The sequence below is a fragment of the Heptranchias perlo genome, chromosome 2 (genome assembly GCF_035084215.1).
Source record: "Heptranchias perlo isolate sHepPer1 chromosome 2, sHepPer1.hap1, whole genome shotgun sequence".
Classification (NCBI taxonomy): domain Eukaryota; kingdom Metazoa; phylum Chordata; class Chondrichthyes; order Hexanchiformes; family Hexanchidae; genus Heptranchias; species Heptranchias perlo.
Genome location: NC_090326.1, coordinates 28997339 through 29013400, shown reverse-complemented (window position 1 = coordinate 29013400; position 16062 = coordinate 28997339). Strand labels below are relative to the sequence as shown.

At 47.9% G+C, this 16062-nt stretch overlaps 1 protein-coding gene across 1 annotated transcript; it reads left to right on the top strand.

Annotated features, from left to right (window-relative positions):
• Positions 1 to 406: 406 nt before the first annotated feature.
• LOC137331944 (polysialoglycoprotein-like) lies at positions 407 to 12859 on the top strand. Its single transcript, XM_067995753.1, has 3 exons — positions 407 to 507; positions 1289 to 1389; positions 11169 to 12859. Exons 1-3 carry the CDS (start codon positions 407 to 409, stop codon positions 12857 to 12859), a joined length of 1893 nt encoding a protein of 630 aa, XP_067851854.1.
• The last annotated feature ends 3203 nt before the right edge of the window (positions 12860 to 16062 follow it).

Genomic DNA, 16062 nt, shown 5'->3' with positions numbered 1-16062 from the left:
AAGGAATATGCCAGCTAGCACGTTAAAAAAAATAATTAATAAACAAAACTCACCTATAATTCAAGCAAGTCTGTCAAGATCCCATATGTTTCATTTGTTTTTTCACTGCTTAAGATTACTTTACAAATGACACCATCTGTAGACCAATTATTTACTTTATTACCTATTACGTAGAATCTCCAGCACAGAAGCAGGCCATTCGGCCCAACTGGTCTATGCCGGTGTTTATACTCCACACGAGCCTCCTCCCACTCCAATTACCTCTTCCCACTCTGCCCCTCTGTTCCTTTCCTCCTCATGTGTGCATCAAGCCTCCCCTTAAATACGTCCATGTTATCTGCTTATTATTGCTACAAGATTTGCCTTGCCTGAGTTGGCGTCCTCAAAATGGCTTCAATCATTTCCAATGCTTCACATTGGCTGGGAAATAATTGCTAAGACCACCAGTTTGATCGCGGATAAGGTGACTGTTATGCCAGGGACAGCCGAAGGCGTGACCTACACATGGTGAGCTCTGGGAAGTAATTGTTAGTGGGTGACAACTCCGATACTGGTAAATCCTGATGAAATAATTTTAACACGCAGATAGGAGTAGTCCTTGCATTTCAAAAAAAAAATCAGTCATGGGAATGTTTAAGTAGGTGTAGCTCAGATTGCAATGTATTTATAGTTCAAACATGCTATCACCAAGCAGGTGGGCTGTAGTTCCTACTGAGAATACTTTTCCCCCTCTTTCCTGTATTTAGGGAAACTTTTACCCCCGAGGGGAACCTTGGTCAGCCACAACATCTGGACTCTGTCAGTGGAGTCATGCCCAGTTCTCATGGAGTGGTCATCAGCTGTGGCTGGAGTTCATCCAAGCCTCTAATATCCTATGTTGGCATCTTACAATTTAGTTCCCATTACACACTGAAGCACTCCTACCTTCCGCATTAGCGGGTTTCAGTATGTCTCAGATACACTAATTCAGAGGTGATGACAGGCCTTGTGACTCAGTGCAACTGTTTTCCGGTTTGTTTACTACCGCACGTTAGACAGACTGGTTCAATCGCAGTAATGACGTAAAGACAGTAATATGCGAGAAATATGGATTAAAGGGGTCAATTTCTGACTTCGTGTTACTGATCGGGAGCTATGCCTGCAGGAAACGCATATCCAGGCACTAATGATTGTCCAAACATTTCAATATATGGTCAGGAAATCATGGGCATTGCGCCCAAATTGCTGATAAGTATTGCTGACGGGGAGCCTCTTACGTTGGTGTTTATTTTTTTTGGTTACGTTTTAGCCCGACGTTCCTGATTTTTGGCTACGGAGGGGACCGCGCAACTCCTGGGCCTGCCAAAGACGGCTATTCACAGGTCCAGGATGGGTACGGCCCACGGGGAGGTTAGCTCTGCCTGCCTGCCTCTCTTCTGTGGTCTTGTCCATACCCGGGTGACCCTGGAGAGGGTGCCTGCGGTTTCCACCGATACATTCAGGACCTTATGTGGCTGGTAGGCACCGCAAGGAATAGAGGCCCTGATTTTAATTGCCTCCCTCCCCTCGCCTGGTGGAAACCGGACGGGGAGGCAGATAAAATTAGGCCAGTCACTTACCCCCTCTGATCCCGCTGCCTTCCCACCGTGTCCCGAACTTTGAGCAAGCGAGCGAGGCACCCGCAGGAAGGAAACAGGGTCATGCTTTAATTATGTCCGAGGCCTGAGCAGGGGAGCAGAGATGGCTTCCCCATCAGGCCAGACCTGCCGGGATGTGGATCGTGGGTTAGAAGAGTAAGATTTAAAAAATAATTATTTTAAGTTTCCTCCTGGGCCAGGAGGAATAGGAGAGCACCTTCCGGGCCTCACAAGGAAGGCTTTGGGTCTCCCTTACCCTGGGCTTCCCCCCCCCCCCCACTCAAGATTGCGGCAAGAGCCCCCACCCCCACCCATCTCAGCTGACTGCCATGGACTGTTCTCGCAGGTCCCTGACTGCGGCCTCCTGCCGCCGAATTTCCGCTCCCACCTGTCGGCCTGGTAGTGGATCTGGCCGGGTTCAGGTGGGACTCTGGGAAAATTTATGGTAATGAGGCCCGGCTGTTATGATTGGCCTGGTCTCCACATCACCAAGCTCTCCAGCTATGCCCACAAATAATAATATTGGGAAAGAAGTTGTTTTCAAAATAACGGTGAGTCTAACAGCGCTCACCGTTATTAGTGGCAAAATTGGAGAGCAAGTTCCAGCGACCACACATGCGCAGTCAAACACGGAAATCCGGAACTTGCTTTTTCTGATTCACTGGCGACCTGAAAGCTTCGTGTTAAAGGGACATCGCTGGCTGCAATCAGTGGAATCAACGGACCAGCGCCAACTTGCTCTCCTGCACAGCTGGAAACAAATTAATCTCACCATAAAACAGGTTCGCTCAGTTATTTAGGTCTAAACTAAGTTTTAACAGCATGGTAAGTCTTAATGACTGCCAAACAACCTCACTGGCACTAAAAATTAACTTTTAAAAATGTGGACTTTCATTACTTCCTGATTTTAATAGTTCTTGGATATCTAAAAAAATGTTTTTAATTAAATTATTTTTTTCACTTTTTCCTTCTGTCTCTTTTATCTCAGTCTTTTAATCTTACCCTCTCTCTATTTCGCTTTCTCTATGTCATTTTATAATACCTTATCGGGTACATCTGGGTTATCAGTCTGCACTGTTTGTCTATGAACTACACTTCCTGCTTCTCTCAGCGTGGCTTGCTTCAAGCTGATTGGTTGAGGGGCCCTAGAGATCCTTTCAGAATTCACACAGCCCGGGAAAGAACGCTGATATTTCTTGAACTCACAGATCAAGGAAGTTGCCGCCAAAGAGAACGCAGTAACTTAGTGAATTTAAATCTAATGAGCAGCGAGCACTGCTGGTTCACTGCTCGGAGCAATTTACGGGCCATTGTGAGTTATGAGATTATGAGATTCCTTTTGCTTTGTTCAAACTAGACTTATTATCTAAATGATTCTATCAATTATGCCTCCTGAACATAAGGGGTCACTTGTAGAGTTGGTTTTCTGTTGAGGACACTGAGGCAACCCAGTGTCACTCATTTTGGTCCAACATAAATAAGCACGAGTTGGTTTTAGGAGAGAGTGAACTGCACGCTGTGAATAATCCAGGCACTGTCTCTTCTAGGATCTACACTTCTTCTCCTTCATCTCCTGAGCAGTTGAAAACATTTCTGTTTCTTCTCTGTTTTCACTGCTTCCATCACAAAATTTTGAGAGAAGGTAGTATGGGGGGAGTTTTAACCCCCCAGGATGGGCAGGACAGTGGCAGGGGGGGAAGGGGGTTAAAACTTCAAAAATTGAAAACCCAACCCCAACCTGCCACTTCCAGTTTTATCAGGGGGCGGGCGAGTAACCTGTTCTCCAGAGGCGGATCCGTAATTTAAATATGTTAATGAGGCTGCATGCCTCAGATTGTTTCAGGCTTTCAGATTTAACACCCGCGGGCAGGGTTTCCCAGGGTTCGGGAAACCTGACAGCTGAAGGGAGGTGAGAACGGTCGGATCCAACAGGTAAGTGCCTTTCCAGCACTGTTACTGGGCTCACGAGGAGCAGGAGTGCTTCCCCATGGGCCCCCCAACCAACCTGCCGCAATCGGCCTCCCTCCCCACGATTCAATCTCCCCCCACGATTCAATCTCCCCCCCCCCCCCCGACCTCGGATCCTCCTGACCTCTGACCTCCCCCCATTTCCGATCTCTCCCCCCGATTTCTGATTTCCCCAAGTGGGGAGATCGAAGGTCAGAGGCCTTGAGGAGATTGGAGGTGGGGGGGAGAACGGAGATCGGAGGGGGGGGATTGGAAGTCGGGGGGAGATTGGATTGCGGCGAGGGTGGCTGATATCCATCCCCATCTCCCCGTCCCCCCCTCCCCCCGGCCTTTCCCGTCTCTCCCTCCCTTCCTCCCTCCCTCCTCTCCACTCCCTGGCTGCGGCCTGGTGCGACAGACCTCCCCGCATGGCAGCAAGCCAGTCTTTCAATCCGGACAGCTACCAGCCGGGAAATGGAGACAAAAAATTAAAATGAGGTCCTGCCATTAAATTCAGCAGGACCCCTTGGTTACCTGCATTCCTGGGTTTCCCGGCCTCTATGACCCCCCCCACCCCCATCCCCCCGCTCCGTCCCTACCTCCCCATAAGTATCAGGGCCTATGTCTCCATTGCATGGAGAAGAGGCTTTAACATGGGAAGTCAAGGGTATTTCTTCCTTAGGAAAAGTATCAGCATCAACAGGCACCTGAAAAATGCTGAGGAGAGGTGGGGGGAGTTTCAAATGTTGGAGCATCCTTGTGCTAGAGGTCCAGCTTTGCTGAGTATTTGGTTGCCATAAAATTAATTTCATTCAATTGCACGATTTGTGGTTCCTGGGGGAAAAAAATGTAAAGATAGATGAGTAGTTGAACATTCCTCATCGCAATAGATGTAGGGATGTTTTAGCTTGGGCCTTCTCTCCTTGCCTTGATAATTTAGTGCAACGAAAGAGAGGTGATTAATGGGATTGTCAAATGTCGTTGCTGGAGTTTAGTGGGCATGTTACACTGGGAGATCTGACTCTTGACCAAATCAAGCATGGTGCCAAATGCGTACTGTAAAATTGGATAGGTTTGCATTATTTTTGGGTCTTTCAGCAATGCCAAATATTCTAGTCAGGGTGATTCTGCGATCTAGGCTGCCAGCAGGAAGCGCATGTATCCTGTGACAATTGCGGGCGCACAGCCCATGATTTTGTGTCCATAATGCACATCACTGTTTCACAAGTTGCGTCCCTGTGAGTTCTGGTCCTCGGTACCAGATCATGGATTCACCTTCATGATTGTCCAGGTGGTTGATATTAGCAACAACAGTGAATTGTTCCTTCAGGAGATAAAGCACTTTGGAGCTAAAACTGGGATCAAATGAGATCCTCAGTAACCCACAAATCCACAGTTTGTTTCCCTGATTTTTTCCCCTCAATTTTCTCCTCTCCTCCCTTGAAGGGACAGACTCATACTGTGGTACAGTTCAACGGGAGCTGGTTGTCCACACCCTCTGGTACTTCACCTAAGTGCCCATTTATCATGTGAGGAGCCTACACAATGAAGGTCATTCAACACTGCAGGGCATGACAACCAGGCCCAAGCACATTGTCACTTAACGCCCAAACGTTGCACTTTCCAGTAGGGGTCACTGGACAGCAGTTTGTGGGAATTCTGCCTGTGTTTTTTTTCCAGGTACATTGATATGAATTGAAAAGTCCCACCAACACCATAGCTGAGACCAGCTAACTCAGCGCAGACCAGCAAGGAACCTGAAATATGCTTGATTTGAGTGGCACAATACCACTGTTCATTTACCTGGTGAACCACATAAAAATCTGCCTTTCAAAGGCTTGTCCAAAGCTGCTGAACTGATCCATTCGGTTCCTTCAACTCACTGCAGATAATTAACAAAATGGAGGCCGTTTCAATTTTAAAACTTTGGTTGCTACCATCACTATGGGGTGATGTTGTGAGTCCACGGTCCCAGTGGTGAGGTTCGCCCACTGGGAGATCATATTGGAAACTTGGCTGCGCACTGCCCGAGATTTTCAAATCATTTATGATCGATTCTGTAAAAATCTAATTAGTTAGGATGAAATAACCCTGCCATTCTTATTTACAGAATAAAGCCCCCTGCTATTTTACCAGGGTGTGGTTAATCATCTAGATGGCAGCGGGAGTGGATTAAAGGGATGATTCCATATCCCGCACTCCCAGTGGGAAGCCATGTTCGGGGGGAAAGCGCGGGTTGGAGAACCAGGACGAAGATGTTGTATCCTATCATCATTCTGCACTCCCTGCTTCCTCATGGGATCGTGCAATCACCCCTTAAATTCTGGTGATCCAAGGCAGCCATCCAACCTTGATGTTCCACCATAAGTCCACCAGACACCTCCCCCCTCTGACTGCACATCAGTTGATGGTGAAGGGGTAAAGGTGTGAAGAGGAAAATGAACCCTTCTAGCCTTTAGATATCATCGTGGACTCTCTATTTGTCTGTACAATATCAAACCCTCTTGGTTATAACCTCAAGTTCTTAGAATATATTTTGTCACAACATACCGGGATCTTGTGTATGTTGTGATGTTTACATTACTAACACCTACACCTGCAGAACTGGCATCAGTTGAGTTGGTCCAGGGAAACCAACTCCACCTAGTTCAGTCCAAGTTTGGGACAGTCCCACTGTACGGGTAACAGGCAGCACTCCCTTTTGTCCTTGCTCTTTGTTCCTCAGCTCTTACCCCCCCCCCCCCCACCCTTTTAGCCAACATACTTGAAGTGAACTCGCGTCAATGAGTTGCTGGATGATGCAGTAAAAAACTGTGAGGTTGACTGAAGAAAGGACTAAGAGTAGACATTGTCAACGAGGCAATCCAACACACTTTAAAAGCTCAGTTCTGAGGAAGGGTTTTACACCTGCTAAACTGTCTTTTTACTGATCTGCGATGTATTTTTGGCATTTTCTAGTTTGAATCTAGCACGCTAGCGATTCGTTCCCCCTGAATTTAATAGCAATTCATGTTATCTGACACCTTTTTATTAATAGCTGAAATAACTATCTACTTTCGATGAGACGTTAAACCGAGGCCTTGTCTGCCTTTTCAGGTGGACATAAAAGATCCCATGGCATTATTCGAAGAAGAGCCAGGAAGTTCTGCCCGGTGTCCTGGTTAATATTTATCCATTAACCAACATCACTACAACAGATTATCTAGTCATTATCACATTGCTGTTTGTGGGACCTTGCTGTGCACAAATTGGCTGCCGCGTTTCCTACATTACAACAGTGACTGCACTTCAAAAAGTACTTCATGGGTTTTTCACGCTTTGGGAGTCCTGAGGTCATGATGGTATTATATAAATGGAAGTTCCTTCTTTCTTTCTGCTTTAAAGGGGATTGAGCCGTTCACCCAAATAAATTAATATTTATAATGGTCTCCTGTCTCCACAAGGCAAACAATTTCTTGCTGCTTAACAATGTGTTTGCTATAGAAGCCAAGTTATACACTGCTCAGTCTAACTGAAGCTTTCCATATCTCTATTGACTCCCTGGGCAAATTTATTCAGAACATTTCACATTAGAGCTGATTTGGCTCTGCATTCTTTCTGGAGTAAAACATTCCTTTTTATTTGTTCTCGGGATGTGGGCGACACTGGTAAGGCCGCATTTTATTGCCCATCCCTCGATGGCCTTGAACCGCTGCTGCAGAACTTGTGGTGATGGTGCGTCTGAATTCTTTAACAGACGAGCTGCTTGCTAGGCCAGTTTGGAGGGCACTAAGAGTCACCTGCTTAATGTGAGACAGGATTCACATGTAGGTCAGACAGGGTAGGGGTGGCAGGTGCCCTTTCCTGAAGGACATTAGCGAATCAGTTGGGTTTTTATGGCAATCTGGCAGCTTTCATAGTTATTTTGTCAGGAGCCAGTCCACAAATTACCTTTGGGGTGAATTTATGCTACAAACTCTAGCACTGACGTTATAAAGGTAAATGACCCGCAGCCTCCCTCGATCAATGAGTTGGACACAGAGGTCCGTGTGCCCAATTTGTGGTGCTGTATATTGGCCGTGTGGACCTCTGCACCTGATTCTCCGCGCTCTTGCTGAGTAAGGCTCTGCGCCGAGAGACTTGTCGGACAAAATAGTCTCTAATAAATCCAATAAGGAATTCAGGAGAATCTTCTTTACCCAGAGAGTAGTTATCACATAGAGTGGTTGAGGTGAATAGCATAGATGCATTTAAGGGGAATCTAGATAGGTACATGAGGGAGAAAGGAATAGAAGGATATGTTGATAGGGTTAGATGAAGGGGGGGGTGGTAGGAAAAAGCTCGTGTGGAGCATAAACACCGGCATGGACCTTTTGGGCCGAATGGCCTGTTTCTGTGCTATAAAATTCTATGTCATTCTAGGTAAAAATATATCCTACAGTATAAATGCACCATAAATCTGGAGTCATATCTAAATCTCCTCCTGTGCTATGGTGGATCTGCAAGAAAGGAGTGTCAAAGCTAAGAATGTGTGAACATTAACCCCTTGGAATTAAGGAGACAGAGAAAGAGGTGGAAGGTTCTGTCCGTGTGGTGCTTAGGGAGATGCCAAGCTGACAGTATAAATACTCCGTTACTAATCTTGCGCCAGCAAGATACCCCGACCTCACCATATCCCATGGCAAGAGCCAGCTGAGTGTCCATGAGCTCCAGGGCCTTGTCCACAAAGAGAGTGAGGGGTTTAAAGGTGGGCCAGCCTCTGGCAGGCATTGTGTGCCAGTGTATCCTGCAAGAAGAGAAAGTGAATGAAGGTAAGGCTAGCAGTTGAGGAGTATGTGCCAAGTGGCATGAGGGAGATAAAGTGAGAGATGCAGGCTTACGAGGCTGGTAAAGTGGAGGAAGGCGATTTCAGGTTGTGCGTGCAAGTAATTGTTGTTAAGGCAGCTGTGTAGCCATAGTACAGGACAGCAAGTTAGTGCTGCCCTTAACCAGAGTGCACTGTGAAGGGCTAGTTGTGGAAATATAGCTTTGAGAGGGTGAAGAATGTGCAGGTGTCCAGGGTGGGCAAGGATAAAAAGTGCCCACCCATTGTTCACCCTGCCAGTCCTGGTGAGGTCATTGAACTTTTTACAGCACTGTTCTGCAGCCCTGGGGGTGAGGGAATTGGCACTCAGTGCCAGTGCCACCTCCCTTGAGGCAGCACAAGTTACGTTCCTGGCATGCTTGGTGGCACCCACACCTAGGAGTCTGTGCCTTCCGCCTTCAATTTCCTCAAGGAGGACTAGGACGTTTGCCTCAGTGAAGTTGTGTGTTCTTCCCCTGGATAGGGCTCTTCCATGCTGCCCTCTGGATCCAGGTGGAGGCTGAGCACTCCTAATTCTGTACAAGTATAATAAGAGTACCGTTAAGATGTGCAGTGAAGTTATCAGAGAGTGAAGTGAGAGTCAAGTGCTGTTGCTGTCTTACCTGTTTGTCTCCCAGTCTGCTGCTGAAGAGTGCAGGTTGAACTGTGTTTTTATAGGTTGCACAGAAGTTTCCAGGTAGGTTAGCAGCTCACACCCATTTTACACGGATGTTATGCCAAGGACCACACCAATGGGAACGCAAATGAGCAGACCCAGGAAATTCGTGTGTCGTTCCCTCTTCAGGCCATTGGCGGACATAAAGTTTCTTTAAAGGGCAACTCACCTCAAGGAAATTCTAGGCCAATATTTCTCACACCAGTCATGTCGTGACCTGAACAAGACTTCCATTTTGGTGTCAGTTGCGTCAATCACCACAACAACCTAGGTTGAGATTGTCAAACTCATTTTATCCAGGACGTTTATAGGCAACAGTGAAAGGAAATTTCCATCCCATCAGTCTGAGCTGGATCAAACCCATACCTCAAATACGAAAGGCCTGTGAGCTAACTACACTACCTAATTGTCCCAACCTTAACACTTCTATTTCAATCCTTCAGTTGTTTTTCTTATTGTAAACAGTTGATTTATTTTTTAGTTTAAACAGTTGATCTTTTTAGTTTAAACAGTGTTACTAGCATAATCATTAGTTAGCTGGAGTTACTGAGACCTATGGTTTAATGACATCCATAGTAAAACCTGAAGCAGTCTGAGCTAGTGACGGTATCCCTACTGATGCTAGTTCAGCTCCCTCACCCTGTCGCATTTAGTAACAACTTGTTTTTCATCCAAGACAAAAATATTAAAAATAAATAAAGATAGACAAAATCTAACAAAAGGATATTAAATGAATAATAATTCTTTGTAACTGATTTTTAAAAGGGAAGTTAATGGCAACACTTAACAGTGACAGATCGATGCCTGTACAGAATCATCAGCTACGCACAGGTATAGCAATAGATCCTTCCAATGACCATTTCAGGTAGCTTTAGCCATCTGGGTCTGTCATATCATTACCTGATGCTCCATGACTACCACCATCAAGAATCAGTTGCTTTGCCCTAAACCCTTGCACCTGGCAGACAGGTGCTGCAGGACAATGAAGAAAATGGCAGGAAGTTTACTGACAGTATAACTACTTTCCGTATGAGTCCCAGAAACTTTATAATGGAAGACCAGCCCTGAATGATGTCAAACTATCAAGATTCCCTATCATGCAGTTCATCCCAGGCATTAGAAATGAACCAATTGCCTTCAGCAGATACCTTTGTAAGTTTATTCCCCTTTGGGGAACGTTCTTTGGTGAGTCAAAGTCCCCAGAATGTTCTCATCAACCAACTGCATACTTGACAAATTTAAAAAAATTAAAAACATACTTTTGCAAAGAATTTCCTGCACAATCTACTTCAATTAAATACAAAAATCCTTCTCTGCGTCGAGACGCTTATCAAAAGCTGAACTTGGTCCATTCACTCCCCCGTCCTTGTTGTTGATCCTGTTTTATATATACGTCCTGGTACAGTCGACTCTACAAGCGTGCAAGTCAGATCAAAGTAAATTCACGCACTGAAAATATTTTGGTCAAGTCTTTTTTATGTCTTCCTACAATGGACACTGTTATTTGTTTTGTTTACGTTGAATAGGAATATTTATAGGCAAATAAAAATGTAATCCAAGCACAGGCTGTCTCAAAATGTGAAATGAAGTATGAAGACAAAACCCAATAACATGCTGCACAGACTTGTTGTTTATTTATGACCATTGGACTGAGCTGAGGCAAGGCCTTGACATCATTTCACCAGAATGGGCCTATTTGTGGAGGCCCCATATTACATACATATGAACATACAAATTAAGAGCAGGAATAGGCCATTCGGCCCCTCGAGCCTGCACTGCCATTTGATAAGATCATGGCTGATCTGATTGTGACCTCAACCCTACTTTCCCGTCTACCTACTATAACCTTTGACTCCCTTGTTAATCAGGAATCTATCTAACTCAGCCTTAAAAATATTCAATGACCTGCCTCCACCGCTCTCTGGGGAAGGGAGTTCCGTAGACTCACGACCCTCAGAGAGAAAAAAATTCTCCTCATCTCCGTCTTAAATGGGAGACCCCTTATTTTTAAACTGTGTCCCCTAGTTCTAGTCCCTCCCACAAGGGGAAACATCCTCTCAGCATCTACCCCTTCTAGTCCCCTCAGGATCTTATATGTTTCAATAAGGGAGCGGACCTGGGAGGAGCACCAGAGCAGCGCCAAGTTTAAAGCGGCGAGGCAGCGGAGAGGCCTCCACTGAGACCCTCACTCAGACCGGCGGCGGAGAGGCCTCCACCGAGACCCTCACTGAGACCGGCGGCGGAGAGGCCTCCACCGAGACCCTCACTCAGACCGGCGGCGGAGAGGCCTCCACCGAGACCCTCACTGAGACCGGCGGCGGAGAGGCCTCCACCGAGACCCTCACTCAGACCGGCGGCGGAGAGGCCTCCACCGAGACCCTCACTCAGACTGGCGGCGGAGAGGCCTCCACCGAGACCCTCACTCAGACCGGCGGCGGAGAGGCCTCCACCGAGACCCTCACTCAGACCGGCGGCGGAGAGGCCTCCACCGAGACCCTCACTCAGACCGGCGGCGGAGAGGCCTCCACCGAGACCCTCACTCAGACTGGCGGCGGAGAGGCCTCCACCGAGACCCTCACTCAGACCGGCGGCAGAGAGGCCTCCACCGAGACCCTCACTCAGACCGGCGGCGGAGAGGCCTCCACCGAGACCCTCACTGAGACCGGCGGCGGAGAGGCCTCCACCGAGACCCTCACTCAGACTGGCGGCGGAGAGGCCTCCACCGAGACCCTCACTGAGTCCGGCGGCGGAGAGGCCTCCACCGAGACCCTCACTCAGACCGGCGGCGGAGAGGCCTCCACCGAGACCCTCACTGAGTCTGGCGGCGGAGAGGCCTCCACCGAAACCCTCACTGAGATCAGCGGCGGAGAGGCCTCCACCGAGACCCTCACTGAGTCCGGCGGCGGAGAGGCCTACACCGAGACCCTCACTGAGACCAGCAGCGGAGAGGCCTCCACCGAGACCCTCACTGAGATCAGCAGCGGAGAGGCCTCCACCGAGACCCTCACTGAGTCCGGCGGCGGAGAGGCCTACACCGAGACCCTCACTGAGACCAGCAGCGGAGAGGCCTCCACCGAGACCCTCACTGAGTCCGGCGGCGGAGAGGCCTCCACCGAGACCCTCACTGGGACCGGCGGCAGAGAGGCCTCCACCGAGACCCTCACTGAGATCAGCGGCGGAGAGGCCTCCACCGAGACCCTCACTGAGTCCGGCGGCGGAGAGGCCTACACCGAGACCCTCACTGAGACCAGCAGCGGAGAGGCCTCCACCGAGACCCTCACTGAGATCAGCAGCGGAGAGGCCTCCACCGAGACCCTCACTGAGTCCGGCGGCGGAGAGGCCTACACCGAGACCCTCACTGAGACCAGCAGCGGAGAGGCCTCCACCGAGACCCTCACTGAGTCCGGCGGCGGAGAGGCCTCCACCGAGACCCTCACTGGGACCGGCGGCGGAGAGGCCTCCACCGAGACCCTCACTCAGACCGGCGGCGGAGAGGCCTCCACCGAGACCCTCACTGAGTCTGGCGGCGGAGAGGCCTCCACCGAGACCCTCACTGGGACCGGCGGCAGAGAGGCCTCCACCGAGACCCTCACTGAGTCTGGCGGCGGAGAGGCCTCCACCGAGACCCTCACTGGGATCGGCGGCAGAGAGGCCTCCACCGAGACCCTCACTGGGACCGGCGGCGGAGAGGCCTCCACCGAGACCCTCACTGAGACCAGCAGCGGAGAGGCCTCCACCGAGACCCTCACTGAGACCGGCAGCGGAGTTCCAGAGGTGACGTCACCAGTGAAAAAGTGACGCGGCGCAGGGGAGGCAGCTGTTTGGTAAGTAGGTACAGGTGAGTATTTCTACTATTCTACAGTGCAGTAACTAAAGTAAAAAGAAAGGGAAGGTCTGCAGGTCTTATAGCAGCGAAAAAAAGTTATCTGTTTTTCACACAACGGGTCATTCTCTGTCTTTCTCTTCCTTTCGGATGTTTCTCCCCCTCTCTCTGTTTTGTGTTCTGGCCGTTTGTATATTCGGTGGTCCTGTAGGTAACATCACTCTGTCTGAATACTTTGATTGCCTTGACAACGGGCAGTTGGAAAGATTATCTGGAATCACCAGGTATTGTTCTCTGAATATAAATGCGGTAACCTTCCATGGAATCCCACACTTGCTCACCTGACGAAGGAGAAAGCCTCCGAAAGCTTGTGGTTTTCAAATAAAACAGTTGGACTATAACCTGGTGTTGTAAGATTCCTTACATTGGTCTTATAGCAAGTAGCGTTTTTTGAGTGAATCAAGCTCCCTAGTGTAGTTAACGTTCTCTAAATTAAGAGTAATTTAAAGGAGTAAACTCCTTAAAGGGAGTAACTAACGAGCTTAATCTAAGGCAAGTCATGGCAGCAGAGCTCTCACCCGTGATATGCTCCTCCTGCGCTATGTGGGAAGTCATGGACACTACCGGTATCCCTGGCGACCATGTGTGCAGGAAGTGTGTCCAGCTACAGCTACTGGCTAACTGCATTTCGGAGCTGGAGCTGCGGGTGGATTCACTGTGGAGCATCCGAGATGCTGAGATTATCGTGGATAACACGTTCAGTGAGGTGGTCACATCGCAGGTAAAGATTACGCAGGCAGAAAGGAAATGGGTGACCGCCAGGCAGAGTAAAAGGACTAGGCAGGTAGAGCAGGAGTCCCATGGGGCCATCTCCCTCTCAAACAGATATTCTGCTTTGGATATTGTTGGGGGAGATGGCTTATCAGGGGAATGCAGCAACAGCCAAGACCATGGCACCACGAGTGACTCAGCTGCACAGCAGGGGAGGAAAAAGAATGGGAGAGCAATAGTGATAGGGGATTCCATCGAAAGGGGAACAGATAGGCATTTCTGCGGCCACAGACGTGACTCCAGGATAGTATGTTGCCTCCCTGGTGCTAGGGTCAAGGGTGTCACAGAGCAGCTGCAGGACATTCTGAAGGGGGAGGGTGAACAGCCAGAGGTCATGGTCCATATCGGTACCAACGACATCGGTAAAAAAAAGGGATGAGGTCCTGCAAGCAGAATATAGGGAGTTAGGAAATAAATTAAAAAGCAGGACCTCTAAGGTAGTAATCTCAGGATTACTCCCAGTGCCACGTGCTAGCGAGAGCAGAAATAGGAGAATAGACCATATGAATGCATGGCTTGAGAGATGGTGTAGGAGGGAGGGGTTTAAATTCCTGAGGCATTGGGACCGATTCTGTGAAAGACAGGACCTGTACAAGCTGGACAGGTTGCACCCAGAACCAGGACCAATATCCTCGCGGGGGCATTTGCTAGTTCTGTTGGGGACGGTTTAAACTAGTATGGCAGGGGGATGGGAACCAAAGGGCAGGTACAGATAGGACAAATTCAGACCAGGAAAAGGGAAGTAGAAAAGCAGTTAGTGACATAGTTAGCGACTCAGAAAGGCAAAAGAAGTAAAGGTTAAATAGTGTTCAGCACAGGAACTTGACGGGGTTAAAGGGTATATACTTCAATGCAAGGAATATTACAAACAAAGCAGATGAGCTAAGGGCACAGATAGACACAAGGCAGCATGATATCATTGCTATAACGGAAACCTGGCTTAAAGAGGAGGATAATTGGCAGCTAAATATCCCTGGATAGAGTTTTCAGGCAGGATAGAGTGGGTGATAAAAAAGGAGGGGGGGTAACATTATTGGTTAAAGAATCAATTACAGTTGTGAGAAGGGATGATATGCTAAATGGATCATCAATCGAGGCCATATAGGTTGAGCTAAGAAATGAAAAAGGGGCAGTCATACTACTAGGAGTGTACTATAGACCCCCGAATAGCAAAAGGGAGATAGAAGAACAAATATGTAGGCAAATTTCTGAGTGCAAAAATAAGAGGGCAATAATAGTTGGGACTTCAACTACCCTAACATCAACTGGGATTCAAACAGTGTGAGGGGCACAGAGGGTGCAAAATTCTTGATCGGTGTCCAGGGGAACTTTTTTAGTCAGTATGTGACAAGCCCAACAAGAGGGGATGCAATTCTAGATTTAGTCCTGGGAAATGAAGATGGGCAAGTGGGCGAAGTGACAGTGGGTGACCATATTGGGGATAGTGACGACAATTCAGTTAGTTTTAGCATTATTATGGAAAAGGACAGAGTTAAATCAGGAGTAAACGTTTTAAATTGGGGGAAGGCAAATTTTACAGAACTAAGAGTTGATTTGGCAGAAGTGGACTGGACACAACTACTTGAGGAGAAATCAGTGGCAAGCCAGTGGGAGGTACTAAAAAGTGAAATTCTACGGATACAATGCAGACACGTCCCCTCAAAGAAAAAGGGTGGCACTGCCAAATTTAGAGCCCCCTGGTTGTCTAGAAGTATACGGGGGCAAGATAAAGCAGAGAAAGAAAGCTTATGAATGTCACAGAAAACTACATACTGCAGAAAGCCTAGAGGAGTACAGAAAGTACAGGGATGATGTAAAAAAGGAAATAAGGAAAGCAAAGAGAGGGCATGAAAATATATTAGCTAGTAAAATTAAAGAAAACCCAAAGATGTTTTATCAGTACATTAACAACAAGAGGATAGCTAAGGAAAAGGTGGGACCTATCAGGGATGATAAGGGTAACTTGTGTGTAGAAGCAGAGGATGTGGGTAGGGTTTTTAAATGAATATTTTGTCTCTGTATTTACAAAGGAAAGGGATGATCCGGACATAGTAATTAAAGAGGAGATGTGTGAAATATTGGATAAGGTAAACATTACGAGAGAGGAAGTACTAGAGGGACTGGAATCCTTGAAAGTTGATAAGTCACCAGGGCCGGATGGATTGTTTCCTAGGCTATTGAAGGAAGCCAGGGAGGAAATAGTGGATGCTCTGAGGATCATTTTCCAATCCTCACTAGATACAGGGGAGGTACCAGAGGACTGGAAGACTGCAAATGCAGTACCATTGTTTAAAAAGGGTACGAGGGAAAGGTCGAACAATTATAGGCCGGTCAGTCTTACCTCGGT

Coding starts and splice junctions, on each gene's coding strand:
- LOC137331944 (XM_067995753.1), top strand. CDS start 407: ATGCTTCACATTGGCTGGGAAATAATTGCTAAGACCACCAGTTTGATC. Junction 508..1,288: donor GAAGGCGTGACCTACACATG/GTGAGCTCTGGG, acceptor GTTACGTTTTAG/CCCGACGTTCCTGATTTTTG. Junction 1,390..11,168: donor TGGGTACGGCCCACGGGGAG/GTTAGCTCTGCC, acceptor TGTTTCAATAAG/GGAGCGGACCTGGGAGGAGC.